The sequence below is a fragment of the Rutilus rutilus genome (assembly GCF_951802725.1).
Source record: "Rutilus rutilus genome assembly, chromosome: 7".
Lineage (NCBI taxonomy): Eukaryota > Metazoa > Chordata > Actinopteri > Cypriniformes > Leuciscidae > Rutilus > Rutilus rutilus.
In genome coordinates, this window is record NC_140221.1 from 45773070 (window position 1) to 45800398 (window position 27329).

General features: G+C 37.7%; 2 protein-coding genes across 2 annotated transcripts; one reads left to right on the forward strand and one right to left on the reverse strand.

Annotated features, from left to right (window-relative positions):
- Nucleotides 1–51: 51 nt before the first annotated feature.
- rplp0 (ribosomal protein, large, P0) lies at nucleotides 52–7000 on the reverse strand. The gene is made up of 8 exons (XM_084413855.1): nucleotides 6824–7000; nucleotides 6000–6110; nucleotides 5602–5777; nucleotides 4581–4668; nucleotides 4352–4498; nucleotides 1933–2118; nucleotides 1546–1686; nucleotides 52–262 (listed from the first exon to the last, which is right to left on the reverse strand). Exons 2-8 carry the CDS (start codon nucleotides 6051–6053, stop codon nucleotides 104–106), a joined length of 951 nt encoding a protein of 316 aa, XP_084269981.1. The 5' UTR covers nucleotides 6054–6110; nucleotides 6824–7000; the 3' UTR covers nucleotides 52–103.
- Nucleotides 7001–7291: 291 nt separating this feature from the next.
- dhx33 (DEAH (Asp-Glu-Ala-His) box polypeptide 33) lies at nucleotides 7292–26118 on the forward strand. The gene is made up of 12 exons (XM_084413857.1): nucleotides 7292–7653; nucleotides 8570–8730; nucleotides 11455–11682; nucleotides 14925–15095; nucleotides 15858–16043; nucleotides 16134–16245; nucleotides 17576–17735; nucleotides 18735–18823; nucleotides 19597–19724; nucleotides 22936–23139; nucleotides 23908–23994; nucleotides 25192–26118. Exons 1-12 carry the CDS (start codon nucleotides 7446–7448, stop codon nucleotides 25498–25500), a joined length of 2043 nt encoding a protein of 680 aa, XP_084269983.1. The 5' UTR covers nucleotides 7292–7445; the 3' UTR covers nucleotides 25501–26118.
- The last annotated feature ends 1211 nt before the right edge of the window (nucleotides 26119–27329 follow it).

The window sequence follows — 27329 nt, forward strand, 5'->3', positions numbered from 1 at the left end:
CTACACACAAAACATGTGAACACACCAACCCAAAGACACAAGAGGCACAACGGCTGTTTCCAGATGTTTTATTGGTGTTAAACTGACATGTTGATTCAGGAGTTTAATCGAAGAGGCCGAAGCCCATGTCCTCGTCAGACTCCTCGGACTCCTCCTTGGGCGCCTCCACTTTAGCAGCAGGAGCTGCGGCTTTCTCCACGGCAGCGGAAGCGGCAGGAGCTGCAACAGCGAAAGCGGTGGGATCAGCCAGGAAGGCCTTCACCTGCGAGAGAGAAATAACACACATTACAGGTCATCCCTTATGAGGAGTACTTTAACAGAGAGCCTGATTTCTCAAAAATACACATTCAGACCACAATAGCAGACTTCCTGTTGGTTGGAGCAAGTGACTGAATTAGAGTTGTCCAGCTCGATGAGATCAGAATGAGTACAGAGTTTGGTGACTGTAGGATTAGGATTATCGTTTTAGCATCGATATCTCGATGTGCGCAGCCGCGATAGTCACGTCGCAGTATAGGGTTCGTAGTGGACACGCATGGACCAGAGAATAAATGCAATTGAGAATAAATGCAGCGAATACAGAATGTCTGAGACCAAGCGTCCCTGTGAGCCGTGGGATGCAGACACTCAGGGATAGTAGGAAACATGTTGATTTGTGCAGGGGGAACGACAAACAGGCACTGACACAGCCGGTCCGTAACTTATCCTGCATTTTTATCCCGTATTCATCAGTGCTGTATTAATCATGACTGTTTAAAATCTGCTTAAATTCACATCAATAGGGGATTTAGAGATTGCAGATTAGAAACAGCAATTTCTAGTGAGTAAAATGTTTGTGACTAGATTTTATACAGACTTCAGAAAGCCTCATTTATAAAGACGTGCATGAGATGATCCGAAATGTGAACGTGTGACAAAACCGATCCAAAATGTCCTTTATGAATGAATGATTTATAAAATGTTGGCATGTACAAAAACGTTCCTGAATGCATATCTTAATACATTTGTGATAGTTTTGATTTGTATTGCTTTGAATTTCATGGATTTGATCTTATGCTGCACGGTGACCTTGAGAAGTTAATCAAACAAAGAGAAAACCACTTTTGTAGCTTAAACAAAGATAAACCATATTAATTATGAATCAATTCATACAGCAAAGACTGTATACATTTGATTCAATGTCTGCACTGGAATAGTTAAATTTACCTGAAACACAAAGAACTGATTATTTCATCCATCTTTGTTCTAATCGCATTCATCGATGCTTGTAAATTGTTTATTTTCCATGCAGATGCACTACCCTACAAAATTACCACAATCATCCTAGAACGATTCTTTACAAATAGAGCCATTCAAATCATCAGCTGAAATGTTTATATTGTAATAATTCGAATCGCAGAAAAACAATGCCAGTTTTTCCCAAGATCGTGCAAGCCCTACTTAGGACCGTCAGACCAAGTGTCCCGAAAAGACCGGGACAAAAAGACCTGATGCAGGCAGACTCGGGACTGACGGATAGATAGAACGAAAAGAACCGAGTCGTACCTTCTCGGCCTGGGGGAAGGAGTAGTCAGTCTCCACAGCGACAGCCAGGACCCTCTTGTAAGCATTGATGATGGAGTGAGGGATGGAGGCGAGCGTGGGGTAGCCGATCTGCAGACACACACTGGCGATGTTCCTCACACCCTGAAAGGAAAACAGTGAACCGGTTAAAGGCAGTGTTTTCCCAAGCCTGAAGGTTAGGGGGCAACCCTTTTAAAAAAAATAATGTCTGAAACCAAGCGTCCCTGTGAGCCGTGGGATGCAGACACTCAGGGATAGTAGGAAACATGTTGCTTTGTGCAGGGGGAACGACAAACAGGCACTGACACAGCCGGTCCGTAACTTATCCTGCATATTTACACTCAATAGCAGTAGTTTAAGTGCACGAACCTCCAGGAACCTCTGGTGCAGAGCATCTTCAGTGATGTCCAGCACCTCTGGGCTGTAGACGCTGCCGTTATCATACACCTGCTGGATGATCAGCCCGTAAGAGAAGGGCGAGATGTTCAGCATGTTGAGCAGCGTGGCCTCGCTGGCGCCCACCTTGTCTCCAGGTTTGATCAGTTGAACGTCGCTCTGCAGGCGGAACAGGTCCGTTAGTTCATGTGCATATTCTGTTGTCTTTATTTGTCCATTGTGTTTGACTCGCAGATTAATTGCAAAGTTTAACCATCATAGACTGACAGTTTCGCAGTTGCATGCATTTAAGTCCTGGCGCTTTAATTGCAAGACGACAAACTCGCTGTGTAGTTGTGTGCGCTGAACCACGTGACGTTTGTGAACACCGAATTAACACAATGTTCCGTGCACGTGTCCATTCACGCACAAATTAAGTCAAAATGCCCGTCTCGACGAGTTTCCTCGTAAACCCATTTGGTTAGGAGTTATAAACAAAGAAAACGGATGTTTCCAGCATTGGATAGTGCATTCGTCTTAAAGTGACAGCAGCCCAATATACCCGCAGCTAAAGGGAAGCAGCCTGCAAAAACACAGGAACAAATCAAACTAAGTTTCTTTAAAACTGAGGAGAATAAAGGCAGCGAATACAGAATGTCTGAGACCAAGCGTCCCTGTGAGCCGTGGGATGCAGACACTCAGGGATAGTAGGAAACATGTTGATTTGTGCAGGGGGAACGACAAACAGGCACTGACACAGCCGGTCCGTAACTTATCCTGCATATCCGTATTCATCAGTGCTGTATTAATCATGCTGCTCGAACCACTAAATGTTTAAAATCTACTTAAATTCACATCAATATTAAAGTTGATTTATCATTAAACAGATTGCAGATTAGAAAGCAATTTCTAGTGAATAAAATGTTTGTGATTAGTTTATTTGTTCCCATTGCATTGCTGACGGTTTACTTGTCTTGTGTAATTGAGGACCTTTTCCTTACATTAGTCAAGCTAGTTTTTGCTGAAGTATTGATAATTGTGAAATTTCACTGATATTTAAAATTACTCCCATCGTGAAATAAGACTGATCGTATCGCTCACTGATAATGGTGTTAATTATTTTTTTTTTTATATTGAACAAAAATAATCTGGAATATGATTTGCCATAATCAAGCAGCCCTACCCCCCACACACACACACTACTTACAGGAAATTAAGTTAAATTATTTAACATTAATGCTCAGTATATTTGGAAACATGCATTTATTGAACTTTCTGTGTGGAAAAAAAAACAAGCCTTTTTAATAACAGATTTACTTTAAAGCTACACTGTGTAATTTCTTTGTTGATTCTTAGCAAAAAACACTTAGTTCTTTCAAAAATATGTGCTCAAAGTATATTTACTTCTTTCAAGTAATAAAGTATTCTCGTAAGTTTATAATCTGCCATTGAAAGTACATACGGGTGAGGGGTTCGAATGGCGGTCGCCATCTTGAAACTACATTAGCCAAAGAGGGACATACCTGTAAATTCAAGCGTCGCCTTTCGCGCTTTACACTCAGTGACTCAGAGACGAATGCGAGGGGGAGATTACTCGCGACTGCCGGCAGATTTGAAAGATTGCTGATGGAGGATCACGCCTGTTTTCGAGGACATGTAGCAGAGTCGCCAAGGAAGCGAAAGAGAGAATTAAAACGTCAATGCGACAGGCAAATCAGCAAGACCAAAGTCAATACTGGAGTAACTTTTCCCAGATGGAAAGAGCTCATGAGGAGCAAAGATTTTAAAACGGACGCCGAAGTCTTCTGCTTTCTTCTCGACAGGTAATTCAGCCTATTTGTGTAAATTCGAAGTTTTATAGTTGCTTGTCTAACCATAGCATGGTTGTGCATAACGCCAGAACGACCTCTAGTATAACTTGCGTTACGTCAATGGTGAAAAGGTATTGTTTACCTTGTAACATAAATCTGTGCTGCGACGGATCACAGGTGATAGTTTTAAAGGCGCAATTGGACGAAGTCGAACTGGAAGCCATGTTAATCTTGGAATAATACGGCCATCGTAGGAGTTAAAACGCCCTCGAAATTGAAAGGAACAGAAACTAATATTCACTGGGTTGTCATACAATTTCACCGCTAGATGGGGGGAAATATCACAGTGTAGCTTTAAATACAAGCAAGAAAAAAAATGCATATTCATGTTAGTGCACTTATACAAGCAACTGGAAACTAGTTTAAAAAAAAAAACTGGCATGGAGTTTGGGATTTTGGAGAGGGACAAAAGGAAAAAGAAAAACCCACACAAACGTGCCGAAATGGGGTGCGTTTCATTTATAACATCTTTGCAAACTAGAATACAACACAATAATGATCTCGTTTCCATAATTATTGGTAACCAAAAAAATCATACTCACCAAGATTTCAATGGTTCCTCTGGAGATCTTGGTGGTGATTCCCAAAGCCTGGAAGAAGGAGGTCTTCTCAGGGCCGAGACCGGTGTTCTGCGCCGGGACGGTGACCTCACAGGGGGCGATGGCACCGGCACGGGCAGCGGCGGGCACCTAAGACCAGAGATCACGTGAGTTACACCAGAAGAGACGCATTCAAGCCCTGAACGCTCAGTCGCACAACAGTCATACTCACTTTGTTTGCCAGCAGCAGATCCCTGACCTCAGGCAGATCCTCCTTAGTGAAGACGAAGCCGACATTCCCACGGATGTGGGGAAGCAGCCTGCAAAAACACAGGAATAATTAACACTCAAAACCCCATTTAAAACCCCAAATAATACATGCAGTGAATACAGAATGTCTGAGACCAAGCGTCCCTGTGAGCCGTGGGATGCAGACACTCAGGGATAGTAGGAAACATGTTGATTTGTGCAGGGGGAACGACAAACAGGCACTGACACAGCCGGTCCGTAACTTATCCTGCATACCCGGAGCCTCATTTATAAAGACGTGCATAAAATGATCCGAAACGTGAACGTACGACAAAACGCATCCAAAATGTCCCTATGAATGATTTACAAAATGTTGGCATGTACCAAAATGTTCCTGAAAGCATCTCTTTATAAATGGCAGTTTGTTTAGAATAGCTTTTAATATCAGCTGAATATGCGGCTGATATTGTTTGATTTGTATTGCTTTGATCTTATTCTGCAAGGTGACCTTGAGTGCCTTGAAAGCCACCTATAAATAAAAGGTATTATTATTATTATTATTAGTTCATCTTATGGTTCAGATTCAACGGGCAAGGAAATCCAAGCACGCTCTCAGTATACATGGCTTGGTTTAATTCCTCAAAGAACAGGAAAGCAAACACCTTACAAGGTGCACATTAAAGGGAAAAACAAAACTTGATGCAAAGAAAAGATAACTGCACACTCTTAAGCACATTTATAACCAACATTTTGTGCCAAAACATTGGCAATAAATGTGCTTAAGAGAGTGTGCAGATATTTTTTCTTTGCATCAGTTTGTTTAACCATCAGGAAAGTTTAGTTGCCTTGTGCATAACATTTTAAATCTAGATTTCCTCACTTTTGATGGAGAATAAAATGGAGTCAAATCCTGTCCTATGGGTGTTTTATAAATAAGGCCCCACAACTTTAAAAGCCCTTAATTTTCTACCGTGGATCATCCTTGTGCCCAGACTGACACGCACCTCTCCAGAGCCGGGTTGTTCTCCAGGTGGCCACGGATGGCCTTGCGCATCATGGTGTTTTTGCCCATGAGCACGACGGCCTTGCCCCGCAGGGACAGACGGATGGTCTGCATCTGCTTGGAGCCGACATTGTCTGCGCCCACGATGAAGCACTTCGGGAAGTCATCCAGCAGTTGCTGCACACACGGAGAAAGACCATCAGAAACGACTCAACCCGACGGGGGCTCACGATTAAAACATGTCTGAGACCAAGCGTCCCTGTGAGCTGTGGGATGCAAACACTCAGGGATAGTAAGGAAACAGTTTCATTTCAGCAGGGGGAACGACCAATCAGCACTGACACAGCTGATCTGTAGATGACCTGCTGTACTTCAGGCCATAAAGCGCTGATAACTTACGATGATTTTCAGAAAGTAGTTGGACTTCCACGTGGCCCTGTCTTCCCTGGGCATCTTTGCAGTGCTTCCAAGGATCGGTGAACAGCCGGTTTAAAGACAAGGTTGAAAAATCTGAGAAACAAGAGATAGAAATCTAATTTTAGACAACCTCGTCTTTGTATAAAGCTTAAGTGCTAAAATAAAGCTGGTTAAATCTCAAAACCAAATCAACCCAAAAATCAAAGGTGTTCAACTTAGAAAAATTGACCTTAAAACATTTTCACGACAATTAATGCACTATTATTTGATTTATTGGCCTTAGTTTACTATAAGAATGTCTGAAACCAAGCGTCCCTGTGAGCTGTGGGATGCAAACACTCAGGGATAGTAGGAAACAGTTTTATTTCAGCAGGGGGAACGACCAATCAGCACTGACACAGCTGATCTGTAGATGACCTGCTGTACTTCATTTTGTGTGTGTAGAATACGTATCTATCTATCTATCTATCTATCTATCTATCTATCTATCTATCTATCTATCTATCTACACACACTACATACATTATATATGCATATGTATTATCCACCTCTATAATCGAAACAAGAAACAATCTACAACGAGAAATAAGTGTAAAAACGTGTCACGTCTCATCTCACGTGGTGCAAAGGCCTAAGCTAACAGGCTAATGCTAACCTTTTCCCTCAAACAACTATTATTATACACATATCGAGTAAGAATTACATCTTCTCACGATTCTTAAAACAGTTATGATATATTTACAACTCGTATGGTCACGGGTATGTTTAAAATTAGGAAAGCAGCAGAGGGCCGCACTACACCTCACCTCACAGTAGGGACGCGTGAAAGAAAGAGATCGTTGCGGGAAGCGGAACAATATTAGTACAAGTCGGACATCCAATCAGAATGTCGCAGGAGAGCGAATCTGTGCGCTGATTGGTCAATACACACGTCTCTCACTCTGTAGCAGCGATGGGCGTTTTCCAAAGCCCATTGAAGTGAGCTATGAATAAAGAGATTAAAGTTTAAAGAAACTAATTTGACATAAAGTCCAACTCGTTAAAACATGAAAAAATATTTCCCTATTTTTCCCCCATTTAATGTTATTAGCCTGGCATTGCGTACTATGTGTTGGAACTATAAAGCCTATAAAATGCGGCTTTTTTTCTTCAAATAAAATCATAAAGTATCTTATCTGAATCCTTAACCTCATAAGGAGGCACATCTCATGATAAAGAAAAATAAACATGAAAATAATTGTGAGAGATGCGCCATGAGGCTCACCGACGTCATCAGTGCGCGCCGCCAGCAGAGCCACATGAACACACGGATGATGTAAACAACTGCAGCGCGAGACTCCTCTGCTGTCCGTCTTTCTTCTTTCTTTCTTTATCAGCCCTTCTCGGTGAGTGAGACGGATTCACAGTGCTGCGCGTCTCCTGCAGATCATGCCCCACGACCCCGACCCTCCTCCGGCGAAGAGATTTAAGCCGGGCTCTCCCTTCTTCCGCCTGGATAAGAAGCCCGGCATGCTGTTGCCCAGAGCGGGACACGCGCCCGTCAGCGTGGACGCGCAGCGGAGACAGTTGCCCATCTACCCGAGCAGAACACAAGTCATCAACCAACTCCGACAACTGCACAATGCTGTGTTCATCGGTAAGACTTCATATGGGTCTGTAAGCTGACAGTATTCTCAAAGTATAGCATGGTAATACCTTGGTACCGTGGTAATGCTATACATGTTTTACGTGTATTGTGACAATACACTACTTCTTTTTGGACATTGGGCTGGTTATTTCAAATGGTGAAATTTCACAATTATCGATGCTTCAGCATAACTAATACTAGATGAACAAATGTAAGGAAAAGGTCCTCAAAATTACACAAACAGTCAGCAAAATCGACAAATAAATACAACAGAAAGATATACAATGATTTTGTACACGTACCATGGTAATATCAAGCATTTTAGACATTTACCAATGTAAAAGCATGCATTTTGTACACGTACCATGGTAATATCATGCATTTTGGACATGTATCATAGTAATACCATGCATTTTGTACATGTACTATGGTAATACCATGCATTTTGGATATGTTCCAATGTAAAAGCATGCATTTTGGACATGTACCATGATAATAGCATGCATTTTGGATATGTACCATAGTAATACCATGCATTTTGTACATGTACCATGGTAATATCATGCATTTTGGACATGTACCATTAGTAATACCATGCATTATACAAGTCATCATTTTACAAGTCATGATAAAATCATTTTTATTTCATTTTTCATACATATAATAAAATGTAAACCTTCAATGCAGGGTATGTTGCTGTGGATAAAAGCATCTGCCAAATGCAGAAATGTAAATGTAAACTTCCTAAATCTTACAGGAGCATTTTATTCTATTTAAGATTTTATTTAGTCAGGTCATGAGTTTTTATTTACTAAAGACCACACTCAAGCTGCCATTTTTCTGTATTTGCGAGGATATTTTTTCCAAAATGTGATCCTCACTATTTTAGCAAAAGAAGTGCACACATGATGCTTTCCTGTTGCAGGTGAGACGGGCTCAGGTAAAACCACGCAGATACCGCAGTACCTGTATGAGGCGGGCATCGGGCGGCAGGGCGTCATCGCCATCACTCAACCCCGCCGGGTGGCTGCCATATCACTGGCTGGAAGAGTGGCCGAGGAAAAGAGAGTTCAGCTGGGAAAACTGGTGCGTTAAAGCCCACGTTCTCTATTTGCATCATCCTAAATGAATACGATTGTCATTGAATAATGACACTATTACACTGGGTGTCAAAAGCTTGGAAGAATTATAATTTTTTTTTATATTTTTGAATGAAGTTTCTTCCGCTCACCAAGGCTGCTTTTTGATTAATGAAAAATACAGTAAAAACAGTAAAATTGTGAAATATTATTACAATTTAAATGAGCTGTTTTCTATGTGAATAATAAAGTGTAATTTATACCTGTGATCAAAGCTGAATTTTCAGCATCATTACTCCAGTCTTCAGTGTCGCATGATCCTTCAGAAATCATATGTGACCCTGGACCACAAAATCAGTCACATGGGTCAATTTTTTGACATCATATAAATCATCTGAAATAAATAAGCTTTCCATTGATGTATGGTTTGTTAGGATAGGACAATATTTGGCTGAGATACAACTATTTGAAAATCTGGAATCTGGAGGGTGCAAAAAAAAATCGAAACATTGAGAAAATCTCCTTTAAAGTTGTTCATTAATGTTCACGATTGTGCCGCATTCACTCACAGAAATAAAGATTTTATATATTTACAGTAGGAAATTTACTAAATATCTTCATGGAACATGATCTTTACTTAATATCCTCATGATTTGTGGCATAAAAGAAAAATCGATACTTTTCTATGACCCATACAATGTATTGTTGGCTATTATTGCCACAAATATACCCGTGCGACTCGAGACTGGTGACGTGATCCAGGGTCACATATGATGATTTTCTGCTTAAGAAACATTTTGGATTATCATCAGTGTTGAAAACAGTTGTGCTGCTCATATTTCTGTGGAAACCATGATATATTTTATTTTATTTAAAAGAAATATATATATATATATATTAATTACTTTTATTCATAAAGGATGCATTAAATTGAGTAAAGTGATAGTAAAGACATTTATAATGTTTAAAGGAGTCATAATGTTGTGTTACCTTGGATACCCAAATGCTCTATTATAGTATTTTAGGCACTTCTAAAAAAGAAAAGTGGAAAAAAAATCAACACAGAGCCCCTCAGACCCTTATTTCTAAAGGCATTATTGTCTCGCGAGATCTGATGCGATGTTTTGGCTGTCGTGGACGGTCATTATAATAATGCAAATGAGGGGCGCGTTGATTGGTTGCAGGAATGTATTTTACTACTTCCAAGCGGTACAAAAACATAGACAAAATACTGCAATAGCTCAATAAATGTGACGGTACTTATTGTTAGTGAAATTGTAATCACAACCAAAGAAAAAAGAAAAAATACACCATTGCCATATACATTCTTACAGAAGCCCCACTAACTGAAAGCTATTTTCAAACTGCATGTTTTGCATGAGTTTGGCTAATAATGTTTAGTGGTATATTGTTTTCATACTTGCATTTAAACAGTTTTAGCCACTGAGCATGGACTCCTGTACCGTCACTACTGTAGCTGCTAGTGTAAAACAAAGTCGAAAGATGTGGCTAGCATTCGTAGAGTCCATTCCCCGTGTTTACCTCGAAGGTAACGTTACATACAATAGCCGCATTAGCAGTTAGCTGCTATTTGTTAACCACAGTAGAGCAATAAAAACACAGTCTTACCTTTTCAATTTCTGGCAAGTCCCTGATGGTTGGGATGGCACCTTTTCCCAAACGGAGCTTCGAGGCCAAGTTCGCCTGATACTGCCCCAAATTTGTAAATGATTCCGGTGTAAAATGTTTAGCGCACACACCTAACGATACGCCACTTGAAAGAGTTGTTGGGACAGCGTCATTAAAAATGAATTTCCTCCACTGTTCCCTGATAGTTTCGTCCGTTTTTGGTAGATAAAACACATTTGCATGTTGTTTGTGGCAGTCAACCACAGAGCATCTCAGGTGTGCACTCGGTTTCTCCATCTTTCTCGAGTCGACTAAACTGAATCTGAGGGGGAGAGGGGGAGAGGGGCGGGCTTCCCGCGGCATAGGTTTGCGGTGTCCATATTTGGTATATCCTCCCCCGTCTTGACGTCAAGAAAGGGAAGAAATCAAAATCTCGTTTTTTCGTGCGCGTGCACGTGGCCTATTTTACAAACCCTGAGGTAAACAAACGCTTCACTTTTAAATATCGGCTTCCCGGCCAGTGTACAATCATTATGCAATCATAACATACATTGATTCTCGTGGAAAAGTGAAATTTCTACATTATGACTCCTTTAAAAGATTTATATTAAAATAAATGCTGTTCTTTTTGAACACTCTATTCATCAAAGAATCCCGGACAAATTGTATCACACTATATATGTAAAAACTGAGCAGTAAATCATCATATTAGAGTGATTTCTGAAGGATCATGTGACACTGAAGACTGGAGTAATGATGCTGAAAATTCAGCTTTGATCACAGGAATAAATCACACTTTAATATATTACGATAGACAAAACACAATTTTACAGTCCAAACCAGACCGCCAGTGTATGCTCTGTAAAGCTGCTTATAGCTGAAGTGAACTTATTTCAATTTTGATGAACTTTACACAGTTAAACTGAACTAAATCAACACTGAACTGAATAACGACACGATTGTGTTTTTAGAGCTGCTTTATTTGATGAAGCATGTGTTATTGTCCTGTTCATTACTGTAAAGCTGCTGTAGAAATAAAGGTGACTTGACTATTGGACGTTTGCTCACGACACATGTCCTCTTCATCACGGTTGTTCCTCAGGTCGGCTACACGGTGCGCTTTGAAGACGTCACGTCGTCGGAGACCAAGCTGAAGTTCATGACGGACGGGATGTTGTTGCGAGAGGCGATCGGGGATCCGCTGTTACTGCGCTACACTGTGGTGATCCTGGACGAGGCTCACGAGCGCACCGTACACACTGATGTCCTGTTCGGCGTGGTGAAGGCCGCCCAGCGCAAACGCACAGAACAGAACAAAATACCTCTGAAGGTACGAGACAATCAGACCGATACTTATGGATTAGTTCACTTTCAAAAAAATGTTTGTGATTAATTTACTCGCCCCGATGTCATCCAAGATATCCATGTCTTTCTTTCTTCAGTCGAAAATAAATGAAGGTTTTTGAGGAAAACATTCCAGGATTTGTCTACACAGAATGGACTTCAATGGCAACCAACTATACCAGTGTTCAAAGAAGGTTCAAATGTCCGTCTCAGTGCAGCTTCAAAGTCTCGACACGATCCCAGTCGAGAAATAAGGGTCTTATCTAGCGAAACAATCGTCATTTTCTAAAAAAATTATATATATATATACTTTTTAACCACAAATGCTCGTCTTGTACCATCTCTGAGATGCGCCACGTATTATGTCATCACGTTGGAAAGGTCACGAAAAAATGTAATAAATAATAATAATGAATTAAAACAAAGATGTCTGACGATTTTGAAGTTGGAGGAGAAAATGAGATGTAATTTTTCGCCCTTCCCTCCTTTCTGAACCGGAGTACACAGACAAATAACTAAGATAGATGACGTGACGCGTGACCTTTCCAACGTGATGACGCAATGTGTGGCGCATCTCAGAGATGGTATACGACAAGCATTTGTGGTTAAAAAGTGTATATATATATACAGAAGGTTCACAGAAGGTTCAAATGTCCGTCTCAATGCAGCTTCAAAGTCTCGACACGATCCCAGTCGAGAAATAAGGGTCTTATCTAGCGAAACGATCGGCCATTTTCTTAATGGCCGATCGTTTCGCTAGATAAGACTCATATTTCTCGACTGGGATCGTGTCGAGACTTTGAAGCTGCATTGAGACGGACATTTGAACCTTCTTTGAACATTGGTATAGTTGGGTACCATTGAAGTCCATTCTGTGTAGAAAAATCCTGGAATGTTTTCCTCAAAAACATAATGTTTTTAACTTTGTTAATGTTAATTATGTCCATTTAACATAATTTAAAAGTTAATTTCTTGTCGACTAAGGAAGGAAGGACATGGATATCTTGGATGACATCGGGGTGAGTAAATTATCAGCAATTATTTTTTTTTTTTAAAGTGAACTAATCCTTTAAGAGCAAACCCTCTCATTTGGTACATTAATATAATCAGGGCTGGACATTAACGTTTTTGCTCACCAGTCACTCTGGCTAGTGGTTTTCCAAAGTTACCCCCCACTTAGCATTTTCACTAGCCACAGTTTTCACATTGATACCACTGGGAAAAACTGCCATATAGGTATTTCTAATATTATCTCATGATTTAGCAGCAGGTTTATTAGGACCTGACACACAGATCCATTATTCTGATACACATGCGTTTTCTTTCTCAACTGTTTACGTTCACTTTAAACACAACTGACTGTGTTTACGTGAATACTCACCATTTTTACATTATTTTGTGTGTATTTGACTGGAAGCGTTCAGATATTTCAGTGTCGATATGTATAAAAAAATAATATTTTTGACAACACTACATTACACTTAGTTTATTATTTTAGAGACCTTTTTAAAAGACTACAATTGAAAAATGTTAATATATGTCATATATAAAATTCACGCCACTGCTGAAGTCCACCCGCATTTGGCAGGTTAATGGGTGTTAAAGCTGCTCTAAGCGATGTTGGGTGACGTCACTTCTTGTTGACGTTCGAAGTTTTGTCAAACAAAACGGAGGCTAGCTCGACCCTCCCTCCTCCTCATCCCGTCCCCTTCCCTTCCGTGCTTCCTGAAACAGTCATGAACGAGTCGGAGGCTTTTCCGATGTAAATTCGGGATTTTGCGCGTTCCTTCTCCTTTTCCCTCTTCTTTGCTATTTGTTCATCGGAACGTCGTCTCTTTGGTCATGCGTCGGCCGTATCAAAATTCAAGAGAATATAATTCTAACGTTAGTCGCTGTCGTTGTTTAGGACATCTCTCCTCTAGCTAACTTCCCTCTTCATGCTTCTCTCTCCTCCCCCACACCCCCCTTCATGTGCACACGCACTAAACCCCCAAATCATTCTTGTCGGTTATTGGCTGGAACACTGTTTGTTATGTTTCGTGGTCCAGTCTGGGCCAGCTTGTTTTTCTTGCCGTTTGTGGAGCCTGGGCTGTTTTTTACAGTGTGTTCAGGGGACAGGCAGCTAGCGGATAGTGAGGAGATGTTTGCTGTATGTGACAAAAAATGTTTTGGCCTAAAAAACGCGTGAGCGCCTTTAATGTCAAGCCCTGATTGTAATATTAAAGGATAAAATTAACAACATAATTTCAGATACAGGTAGTTTTCATTAACACTTGTATTATTCATGAGATATTTATTTAACATGCATATATAATTAACAGTAAATAAGCTCCTCTCCAGTATTTATTGAACATTGGGTAACCTTCCTGACACTGACACTCATCTTGACACTGAACTGCTTGCATCCAGAGCAGGTTTTTTAGCTTCTTCAAATGGTTAGTGAGTAAAATACAGTTCTGGATTTTTGGTTTTATTTGAAGTGCAAAAAAGGATATTTATTTTCTTGAAAAAATGTGCTTGTTTTCTTAAATTTTTTTTATAAAACAACACAAAATTAAGAAAATAAAAAACATTTCCTATAAAAATATATATTTATTCAAAAAAACTTGTTTTCAAAAAAAAAAAAACTTCCTGATGTTACATGACATATTGTTCACAAGCTGTTTTATTGACGTGTTGAAACACTGATTGAGAGAGTATTTGAGACATGATGCATTTCAGTAAGTTCTTCTGCATCTTTCAACACACCTTTTGATGTTCATGCATGTTTTATAACTTGTATTAAAGTGGAAGAAAAGACTCACGCTCCACACTGCATTCAACATCCATGTTTAAACGAACGAGTGACTTTTTTAAAAAGAAATGTAGGATTTAAATTTGAAAAGCTCTCATGGAATGTTCAGCATTCAAAAAGTAACAGACACTAATGACATCATGCATTCTAAATTTTGATTGGTCTATGAACTCTTCTCAGACATTCTAATTCCGAAAACAAGCTCCGACAGACGCCAACAGACTGGCTGCAACAACACACTGATCTGACAAAACCAGACGAAGTGTGTGTTGCCGTCTGTCGAAGCGGTGTGAATTGTCCTTAATTGTTAATGTGTACATTTTAAGGATCTTTATTCAGCTTTACACTGCAGATATGCTATTAGGTTGTGTGTTGACCAGTTGTTCGGCTCTGTCGTTCTGCTGCGTCAGTGAATGGATGCTGTGTGTCTGCAGGTGTTTGTGATGTCCGCCACCATGGACGTGGATCTGTTCTCTCAGTACTTCAATAAATCACCCGTTCTGTATCTGGAGGGCCGACAGCATCCCATTCAGATCTACTACACCAAACAGCCTCAGTCCGACTATCTCCAGGCAGCGCTGGTCTCCATATTTCAGATTCACCAGGTCAGTCCACACACACACACACACACACACACACACACACCGACACCGACACACACACACACACACACCGACACACACACACACACACACACACACACACACACACACACACACACACACACAGACACAGAAGAGACAAATGTATGATGTGTGTCTCTTATCATCTTGACACTGAACTGCTTGCATCCAGAGCAGGTTTTTTAGCTTCTTCAAATGGTTAGTGAGTAAAATACAGTTCTGGATTTTTGGTTTTATTTGAAGTGCAAAAAAGGATATTTATTTTCTTGAAAAAATGTGCTTGTTTTCTTAAATTTTTTTTATAAAACAACACAAAATTAAGAAAATAAAAAACATTTCCTATAAAAATATATATTTATTCAAAAAAACTTGTTTTCAAAAAAAAAAAAACGTACAAACGTTATTTTCTTTAAAAAAGATTTTTCTCTAAAAAAAACATTGTTTTACAAAATATTAAATATGTATTTCTTTAAAAAATATGTGCTTATTTTCTTTACAAATTATACCTGTTTTCATTAAACAATATAAACGATAAAACAATATTTATTTTCGTAAAGCAAACTATACTTGTTTCTTAAAAAATAACACAATATTTATGTCTTTAAAAAATGATACTTATTATTTATTTATTTTAAAATACTTATTTTCTTTAAAAAACTAAACTAAACTTTTTTCTTTTTTTTTTTTTATGAAAAACTACTTCTCAATTGTTTATGTCTTTTAATGTTACTTCTTTTCTTAAAGGAAGCTCCTCCGTCCCATGATATCCTGGTGTTCATGACGGGCCAGGAGGAGATTGAGGCGCTGGCGCGCACCTGTCGGGACATATCGAAACACCTTCCTGAGACCTGTGCACCAATGACAGTCGTCCCCCTGTACGCCTCGCTACCGCCCACCCAACAGCTCCGGGTCTTTCAGCCCGCGCCAAAGGTCACGACCCCAAACACCACGACACACCTGATGCTGAACCTGCACTTCCACTCACTCACTCACACACACTCCTTTCTGTGACCGTTACAGGGATCCAGGAAAGTGATTCTCTCCACAAACATCGCCGAAACGTCCATCACCATCTCCGGCATCAAGTACGTCATAGACACGGGGATGGTGAAGGCCAAGCGCTACAATCCAGGTGAAACTCTCAAGCCTCCTTTCTAAAGTCCTTGCACACTGAGTCCGAAATTATGTTGTGTCAATCATGTTTGCACACTGCCTTCGAAACTTTTAAAAAATTCGGATCAGGTTCGATTTTCTGCATTTTCCGCATCCGTAGCAAGCATGAGAGAGGTGTTTAGACACTTCAGAGCCACTGAATGACGAATACGAAAAAACGCACATGAAAATTTCAGACTCAGTGTGCAAGGACATTAATGGGTTCATTAAAAATACTTACAAATGGTAAAACTTTATTTTCTTTAAAAAAATATTTATTTTCTCTAAAAAAATATTATTATGTTTTAAAAAATATATTTATTTCTTTACAAGTTATACCTGGTTTCATTAAAAAATAATATATATTTTTTAAATGATAAAACATTTATTTTCTTAAGCAAACTAAACTTGTTTCTTAAAAAATAACACAATATTTATGTCTTTAAAAAATGTATACTTATTTTCTTAAAAAAATTATACTTATTTTTTTATTTTTTATGTCTTTTAATGTTACTTCTTTTCTTAAAGGAAGCTCCTCCGTCCCATGATATTTTTGTTCGTTTTGGTTCGTTCACCCAAAAATGAAAATTCTGTCAGTAATTACTCTCCCCCGTAAGACTCTCGTTCATCTTCAGAACACAAATTAAGATATTTTTGATTAAATGTGAGAGCTGTCTCACTCCTCCATAGGCTTCTCTGTAAATGAAACTTGCCGGCCCAGAAAGTTAGTAAAGACATTGTTAAAATAGTCCGAGTGACAACAGTGGCTCAACCTTAAGTTTATCAAGCGACGAGAATACTTTTTGTGCGCAAAAAAACTAAAATAACAACTTTATTCAACTCTTTATTTTCTTCTGTGTGTCTCTGAGTGAGTTCACGTAGTGTAACAGCGCAGCGCTTCTGGGTTGTACGTCAGAATGGAGGCTCACGATTGGCCAGCATCACACACATGACCAGCGTCGGCCAATAGTGAGCCTCCGTCGGCCAAAAGTTGAGCCACTGTAGTCACTTGGACTATTTTAACGATGTCTTTACTAGCTTTCTGGGCCGGCAAGTTTCAATTACCTAGAAGCCTATGAAGAAGTGAGACAGCTCTCAGATTTAATCAAAAATATCTTAATTTGAGTTCTGAAGATGAACGAGAGTCTTACAGGGTTGGAACAACATGAGGGCGAGTAATTACTGACAGAATCTTCATGTTTGGGTGAACTAACCCTTTAAGTCCAAGGCTTTCCTGTTGAGGAGTGATGCAGATGTCCTGGTGTTTGTGTGATCAGATGTTAAATAACACATTAACTGTACTGACTCAGAGAGTGGTCTGGAGGTGCTGGCGGTGCAGCGAGTGTCTAAAGCCCAGGCGTGGCAGCGGGCCGGTCGAGCCGGGAGAGAAGAGGCCGGGTCATGCTACCGTCTCTACACTGAAGACGAGTTCGACAACCTCGCCAACATGACCGTGCCTGAGATACAGAGGTACAGCGCCCTGGCGTCACGTGCTGATTCCTAAAGCTGGAGTTGTGTTGTGGTGATATAATAGACATTATCTGACAGTATGTATTGCTGTTCACACAGGACATGGTCTTGCATTTCATTCGCACGTTTTTTTGAAAAAAGGTTGAAGCCTTTGGGTACTGAGTTGCATTTCCCTGTTGGTCAGAATCAATGATGCTTATTTTTCTAAAAACAAAAAACTTTTTTTTTAAGTTATACTTATTTTCTTAGAACAATTTACTTATTTTCCTTTTAAAAAACAAACAAACTTATTTTCTTTGAAGATGCTTATTTTCTGAAATAATACTTATTTTCGTAGAAAAATCTATACATATACTTTTTAAATTATACATTTTTTATTTAGAAAAAAATACTTATTTTCATTAAAAATAATAATTCTTTATTTAAAAATGCTACTTTTTTCTTAGAAAAAAATATTGTTATTTTCTTTAAAGAAGATCCTTAATTTCTTAAATGTAACTAATTTAGCTAAAAATACTACACTTATTATTTTTTTAAATACAATACCTATTTTCTTTAATAAAGCTATACTATACTTATTTTCTTTAGTTATACAAATTTTCCTAAAAAGCAATACTTATTTTTTATTTTTCTTAGAAAAATTATTCTTATTTTCTTAGAAAAAAGATACTCATTTTCTTTAATGATACTTATTTTCTTAATTTTTTTTTAACTTCTTTTCCTAAAAAATAATATATATATATAGATTATATTATGCTTTATTATTTTTCTAAAAAATATATATATTATACTATGCTATATTATACTTTTTTTTTTTTTTTTTAATACTTATTTTCTTAAAAATATATATATTTTTTTCTTAGTTTCTGTTGCAGTATGGTGTTGTTTCAAATGCAAGAACGCCGCGTCCGGTGTGAATGTAGCTGCATGCTAAAACAAGCTAGCTGTACGTTTCTATATTCTGCCTGTGTTCAGTAATGATTATTAATGACTCTGCAGGTGTAATCTGGCCAGTGTCGTTCTGCAGCTGCTCGCTCTGGGAGTTCCTGATGTTCTCAACTTTGACTTCATGTCTAAACCGTCACCTGGTATGAACTCTCCAACATATCATACCAGACACTGCAATAATGATTTTCTTTATCTCCTTTCCGGAAGAAATATCTAAACATTGTTGAATCAGGATACATTTACTTGAGAAGTAAAATTACTTCAGATATTAAGTCTTGTTTTCTGAAACATTGATCAGAATGAAGTGAGTTTGAGTTTAAAATAGGAAAAAGAAAATCTGCCAATGAAGTAAAAAAATAATAATCTTGTTTTCCATTTGAATTAAGATTATTTTTCTGACCCCACTGGCAGATATTTGTTCTTGTTTTAAGCTTAAACTCACTTCATTTTGATCAATGCTTTACAAAACAAGACTTAATATCTTGAGTAATTTGCTTCTCACGTAAACATCTTATTCTTAATGTAATGTCATGTACTGGAAAACAAAACAAAAATGAATTTTAAGGTAATATTTCAATAATTTATCAAAACATTCACATGTTTACAGTTCTCTGATTTCCATTAATGACTTTCAGGTAAACAAATAAAATATTAATTTTTTTTAGTAATTGCTTGATTTTTTTTTTTAGCTTTTCCTCAACTCACAAACCTTAGTTTGCTGTAATATATGACCTTCACCAGGTTGTTGTTATAAAAACTGCAACAACAAAAAAAAACACACAAATGTTCAATAATTAATAGATGATAATAACTATAAAAAAAAAAAATTTCAATGGTTGCATCAATAATGCAATCAGCTTTCATGTGCAATTTGTTATGTTAAAGATATTTTCCCTGTGCATGGTGTGTGCAGAGTCGATGCGGACGGCTGTGGATCAGCTCAGTATCCTCGGGGCCGTCGAGAGGAAAGATGACCAGGTGTCATTAACGCCCCTGGGCAAGAAAATGGCCTGTTTCCCTCTAGAGCCTCGCTTCTCCAAAGTAGGAAATACTCATTCACTTGTTATTAGATCATGCAAAGTGATTTTGTTGTGTTTTGTGCAAAGAAATCAAAACATTGAGAAAATCCCCTTTAAAGTTGTGCATTTATGTTGGCGATTGTGCTGCATTCACTCTCAAAAATAAATGTTTTATATATTTACGGTAGAAAATTTACTAAATATCTTCATGGAACATGATCTTTACTTAATATCCTAATGATTTTTGGCATAAAAGAAAAATGGATAATTTTGACCCATACAATGTATTGTTGGCTATTGCCACAAATATACCCGTGCGACTTATGACTGGTTTTGTGATGCAGGGTCACATTAGTATTTTAATGCATTGTCAAATCAAATACATTTTTTTTTTAAACTATATAGACAAACTAAAAAAAAATAATAATAGAGACTCAGATTCCAGATTTTCTAATAGTTGTATCTCAGCCAATTATGGTCATATCCTAACATCAATCAATGGAATTGATCAAACATCAATGGAAAGCTTATTTATTCATATTTATGATGTATAAATCTCAATTTCAAAACATTGACCCATGTGACTGGTTTTGTGGTCCAGGGTCACAAATGGCTTCACTTGAAAGTTGCTGTATGTAGAATTGAGAAACTCTTGTTATTAGCGACACCGGTGGCCGTTAAGTGAACTGCAGCAGCACTTATTGCTCGTGCTGAACGTGATTCAAGACCCCGATATTCTCATGGCAAAGTTTATTTTCAATCTTCGCTTTGAAGTTAAAAGAAGTTGGAAATACCTTAGCAGTGGGTACATACATTTTATGAATATGTGCTGCTCTTTCCTCTCAATAACACAATAAACACACAACAGAAATGAGAAACATCAGTTCAGAAAGCATCTGATCATAGAGATGTGGAGATGTTCTCGACAGATGAGCTCATTAAAATCACACTGTTATGATAGTTTGATTATAAAGTATATTTGAGACTATAGACTATATAGATCTGACTCTGTGAGACTGTAGTTTGAATGAATCTCTTTTCTTCGCACGACACATTGACATTACAGTCCAGAACGGCTCTTTCAGCATTATCCTGAACATTGTATAAGCATTAGTTTCATGTGTCAGTGAACAGAAGAGATGCTCTCGGTGGAAAACACACATCTGCGAATTTTTTTTATTTTTTTCCGCTAGAAACGACCCGAGTCCTAAACATAAAAATCAGTCAACAGGCTTTCAGAGACAAGCTAGGAAGTCGGGGAAGTGGGGTACTAATCCAATGTGGCTTATGACACATCTGCGCAGATTTAACACAAAAACTCAACTCGCGAGTCATCGTGATATATTAAATACAGCGTATTGCACAGAGTCTGCTCATATCTGGCTTACTTGAACACACTCGTCACTGCGCAACAAATAACGGCGCGCTTGTTCACTTGCATTGAAGCAATAGCGAAGATTAAAAAGCATTTGGTTTACAGAAAATACATTGATATTATCCAACATCCTACATGTTCTTTGTCCTGTATTGATCTGTCCACCTAAAACACATTTTTGGTAAAACAAGTAATAAAAACTCAGTGAGTGTTTTAGCGCAATTTTCTCACGTCATGGGATCACAACACTAAGAGATAGTAAATGAAAGAGAAAATAAGTTGCTCGAGAATATAACTTTCTCTTGAAATTCAAATGAACTTTCTGAAATCAAATCAGCAATGGATAATAAAAAAGGCACAATCACTTGACTAGTTGAACATCATTTTTTTTATTAGCTCATTATTTTTTACATCTTGTGTTCACTCAATATCCTCGATTTTCTCTGTATCAGCTTCCTTTTCTGCTTTGTCCTCTTCAGATTCTTCCTTCTTTTCTGCTTGACTATTGGCTTGTGACTTTGTAAACTCTTCTTCTGCTTTCGAGATATTTGCCAAAACATCCTCTGAAAGCCACGAGTCATCGTAGAAATCAGATACGCCTGACGAGGAAGCCAAGCCGTTGGTGTGGATGTCGCCATCTTTTGTCGCTTTGCTGAACGTTCTTCCATTTATTTTGCAACAACCTCTTGTCGTTTTCTCATATATTCTTGCTCCTTCTCCAAATCTTGATCGATACCTTCATTGATTTCTTGCCGTAATTCAGTGGAATTAATTGTGCTCATGACTCTTGTGAATACCTTCCTTACGTATTTCTGTGGAACAATAGTTCTATAGGTGAAAAGGCAATATTTTTCTTATTTCCCTTCATATAAAGTTTTAATAAATTTTTGAAGCATAAAGGAAAGATTTTTGATCAATTCTTTTTTTCTAATATTATTGTAAATTTTAGAAGCTATCGTTTGCAGTTTGTTTCAACTCGATAGCTATTATGGTTGCAGAGAAATGTGCAAAAAACAGAATTTTTTCTGGAATTTCCAGGAAATCCAAAATCTTTTCCTGGATTTTTTTTTTGTGCGTTCCCAAGATTAGACCTTCCTTAACATAATGCCGAAAACCCGAAGTCTCTAGGTGGTCTGGTTGAGGAGTAGATAGAAGTGCAAGATTGGTGCGCACAGACAGAACAGAAAGCATGAGTTAACAATCGCAATTTTGTCCGGTGGAAAATTGCGCTAAAAAGATGAGAATGAATGAGGAAGGGAGGAGATGCTGGATGACAGGATTTTGTTTGAATAAGAAATTAATGTATGAAACCCAAATTTTAATATCTAGGACAGTGTAATATCTCTCTCTCGCCCTCCCATCCATCCATCCATCCATCCATCCATCCATCCATCCGTCCATCCATGCATTCAATCCATCCATCCATCCGTCCATCCATCCATCCATCCGTCCATCCATCCATCCATCCATCCGTCCATCAATGCATTCAATCCATCCATCCGTCCATCCATCCATCCATCCATCGATCATCCATCCATCCATCCATCCATCCATCCATGCATTCCATCCATCCATCCATCCATCCATCCATCCATCCATCCATCCATCCATCCATCCATCCATCCATCCATCCATCCATCCATCCATCCATCCATCCATCCATCCATCCATCCATCCATCCATCCATCCATCCATCCATCCCTATATATAAGCTGTTAATCTGGTTAATTTCTTCTTTTTCTGGCTAGCAGAAGTTCTGAATGGCCGGTAACTTAATGTAGAAGCCAAATTGGCCGGTGATTGAAAAGGTTGATTTGAAACCCAGGTCATAATTCTCTGTTGTCCTCCGTGTGCACAGACTCTCCTGATCTCGCCTGAGTTCTGCTGCACTGAGGAGGTCCTGACCATCATCTCGCTCCTCTCCGTCGACTCGGTCCTCTACAACCCCCCCGCTCGCAGAGATGACGTCCTCGCCGCGCGCAAGAAGTTCATCTCCAGCGAGGGCGACCACATGACACTCCTCAACATCTACAGGGCCTTTAGGAAAGTCAGCGGTAACAAGGTACAGACATGGAAGTCCCAAAAGTCACTTTCTGGCCAATCATTTCACTTGGTAATGTCCTGTAATGATTCGATACATAACATGATACGATATTATTGCGATACTCCAAGACATATGATAAAAGGTTAACAGAAAATGTACTGTTGATTTAAAATGCTAAATCTGATATATTATATTGTGTGTGTAAATGAATAGTCTTAGACTTGGTGCTGAAACCCAATGCAGGACAATAGAGACGCCAGAATAACAATATTCATGATTCTGAAGCTGAAAACAGAATTATTTTAGACGAATATGCTTGATCTGGGTCACTGACTTGATATATATTTTAAAAAAATACCGGTAACATCAGACATTTGGCATTATCAGGACCCACAAATATTCCCCCATTGCATTATTACACATTATATTCAACATTATATATAGTAGTTTAATGTAGAACTGACAATAAAACTCTGAAAACTAGATTTTTTCTCCTCACACAGTGAGCTATACAAGATACAGATCGTCACTATCCACGATACATATTGTTGCATTTGTGTTTTTGCTGTATATTGTGACACAATATATTGTTACACCCCTACTTTATACACATTGCAGGTACAGTATGTTCCTCATTTGTAAGAACGAAACAATATTAGGGTATAAAGTTTACTCAAAGGTTATATAAATGCAAAGTATTTGAGTTAGCATGTGAATGTCCGTGCTGCTCTGTCTCTGGGTCAGGACATATCTTGATGTTGTGTGTATGTTCATGCTTTACTGCAGGAGTGGTGTCGAGAGAACTTCGTGAACAGCAGGAACATGGGGCTGGTGCTGGAGGTTCGTTCGCAGCTGAGAGACATCTGCATCAAGGTAGAGAGATGCACACACAAATATATCTATATATCTATCTCATTCCATCCATCCATCCGTCTATCTATCTATCTCATTCCATCCATCCGTCTATCTATCTATCTATCTATCTATCTATCTATCTCATTCCATCTATCTATCTATCTATCTATCTATCTATCTATCTATCTATCTATCTATCTATCTATCTATCTATCTATCTATCTATCTCATTCCATCTATCTATCTATCTATCTATCTATCTATCTATCTATCTATCTATCTATCTATCTATCTATCTATCTATCTCATTCCATCCATCTATCTATCTATCTATCTATCTATCTATCTATCTATCTATCTATCTATCTATCTATCTATCTCATTCTATCTATCTATCTATCTATCTATCTCATTCCATCTATCTATCTATCTATCTATCTATCTATCTATCTATCTATCTATCTCATTCCATCTATCTATCTATCTATCTATCTATCTATCTATCTATCTATCTATCTATCTCATTCCATCTATCTATCTATCTATCTATCTATCTATCTATCTATCTCATTCCATCTATCTATCTATCTATCTATCTATCTATCTATCTATCTATCTATCTATCTATCTCATTCCATCTATCTATCTATCTATCTATCTATCTATCTATCTATCTATCTATCTATCTATCTATCTCATTCCATCTATCTATCTATCTATCTATCTATCTATCTATCTATCTATCTATCTATCTATCTATCTATCTATCTATCTCATTCCATCCATCTATCTATCTATCTATCTATCTATCTATCTATCTATCTATCTATCTATCTATCTCATTCCATCTATCTATCTATCTATCTATCTCATTCCATCTATCTATCTATCTATCTATCTATCTATCTATCTATCTATCTATCTATCTCATTCCATCTATCTATCTATCTATCTATCTATCTATCTATCTATCTATCTCATTCCATCTATCTATCTATCTATCTATCTATCTATCTATCTATCTCATTCCATCTATCTATCTATCTATCTATCTATCTATCTATCTATCTATCTATCTATCTATCTATCTATCTATCTATCTATCTCATTCCATCTATCTATCTGTCTGTCAATCTGTCTATCTATCTCTATCTCTCTCTCTCTCTCAGATTTGTGTGTCCATGCAATAAGTCCCTGTGATCTTCTGTTCTCCAGTTGAACATGAAGCTGGAATCGTCTCTCTCAGACCTGGCTAACGTGCGGCGCTGCCTAGCTCACGGTTTGTTCATGAACGCTGCAGAACTGCACCTGGACGGCAGCTACGTGGCTCTCGACACCCATCAGACGGTGTCCATCCATCCCTCGTCGGTCCTGTTCCAGGCCAAACCGGCCTACGTGGTGTTCAACGAGCTCCTGCACACGTCCCGCTGCTACATGCGGGATCTGTGCCTGGTGGATGCTGATTGGCTGCATGAAGCCGCGCCCGAGTATTTCCGCCGCAAGCTGCGCGCAACAAAGAGTTAGCGTCCGCTAAACGTCCAGTTCGTTGTTCCTGAAGACTGCATGGTAGGAAGAACACCGAGAAGAGTTTTTTTCACGATATGCATTTTGTCGACACGCCAACTCTAGTGCTGTTGCAGCACATGAACTGTTTGCTACGCTTATTTCTGGCATTTGAACTGCTATGCTGATATGCAACACGTTAGGCAGTTTTTTCCAAAGAGTTTGATTAATCGAGTGCTTTGTTAACTGGAGTTTTTCTAGAAGTGAATGAATGAGTCCTTTATACTTGCTCTAAAGATGCCTAAAGATGTCATGCCTGTTTCTACAGTTCTTTTACAAACTGCTGAAGAGCTCTGATTGTGTGAAATTCAGGTTTGCTTCATCTGGAATGTTTGCATGTGTCTCCTGTTCTCACGCGTTAGTCAAGGTCACGCAACTTGATTTTAGATCGATAAGGAGTTATTTAAAGACTAAAACACATATTTGGGAATGAAGCTGAAAATCGATTGAAGATTCGCATTCTGATGTTCCGTGTCATATTTCACCTCAAAATTCAGAAGTGATAAAAAAAAAAACATTATATTTTGCAAAAAAGATTTTAGGCTGGGTTATTATAGTTAACTAAAATTAAAACCATACAAAATTATTACTTGAAAAAAAATGAACGTTAACTAAAATAAAATAAAATAAATATCTCATTTTATCTTGGCTAGTTGTCAAAGAAATATTTCTCATTTTTATTTAGTTTACTTTGATGTACTAAAACTGAAATATATAAAAACTATATAGTCATATTTTAAAAACAAACTAATAAAAATGACAAAAACACAAAATTACTAAAACATTTACTGAAATTAAAATGGAAACATTAAAATGCAAACATAATTAATTCAAAAACTATAATAGCAGCTAAATAAGGATTATGATTTTTTCATATTGTGACATCATTTTCATGACAGTTAAACAATTTTCATCCAGATACAGATTTTTTTTTAAAGCAATAAACTGTTATACAGTGCTTTATCATTGTGTGTGTGTGTGTGTGTGTGTGTGTATTGTCATTAAAATAATCTTAAAGGTACTAAATGAATATATATACAGTACAGGTCAAAAGTTTGGAAACATTACTATTTTTAATGTTTTTGAAAGAAGTTTCTTCTGCTCATCAAGGCTGCATTTATTTGATCAAAAATACAGAAAAAAAAACAGTAATATTGTGAAATATTATTACAACTTAAAATAATAGTTTTCTATTTGAATATACTTTAAAAAATAATTTATTCCTGTGATGCAAAGCTGAATTTTCAGCATCATTACTCCAGTCTTCAGTGTCACATGATCCATCAGAAATCATTCTAATATTCTGATTTATTATGAGTGCTGGAAACAGTTCTGCTGCCTAATATAGTTGATGAATAAAAGGTTAAAAAGAACTGCATTTATTCAAAATAAAAAAATATTTTCTAATAATATAAATCTTCTTTACTATCACTTTTTTATCAATTTAACACATCCTTGCTGAATAAAAGTATTGATTTATTTAAAAAAAGAAAGAAAAAAAAATACTGACCCCAAATTACTGACCAGTAGTGTATATTGCTCTTACAAAAGATTTCTATTTTTAAAAAAATTGCTTTTTTCATTTTTTTTTCATCAAAGTATCTTTTAAAGTATAATACATTAAAAAACCAATTATTTTAAATTGTAATAATATATCACAATATTACTTTTTTTTTTTTCTGTATTTTTGATCAAATAAATGCAGGCTTGATGAGCAGAAGAGACTTCTTTCAAAAACATTAAAAATAGTAATGTTTCCAAACTTTTGACTTGTACTGTGTGTGTATATA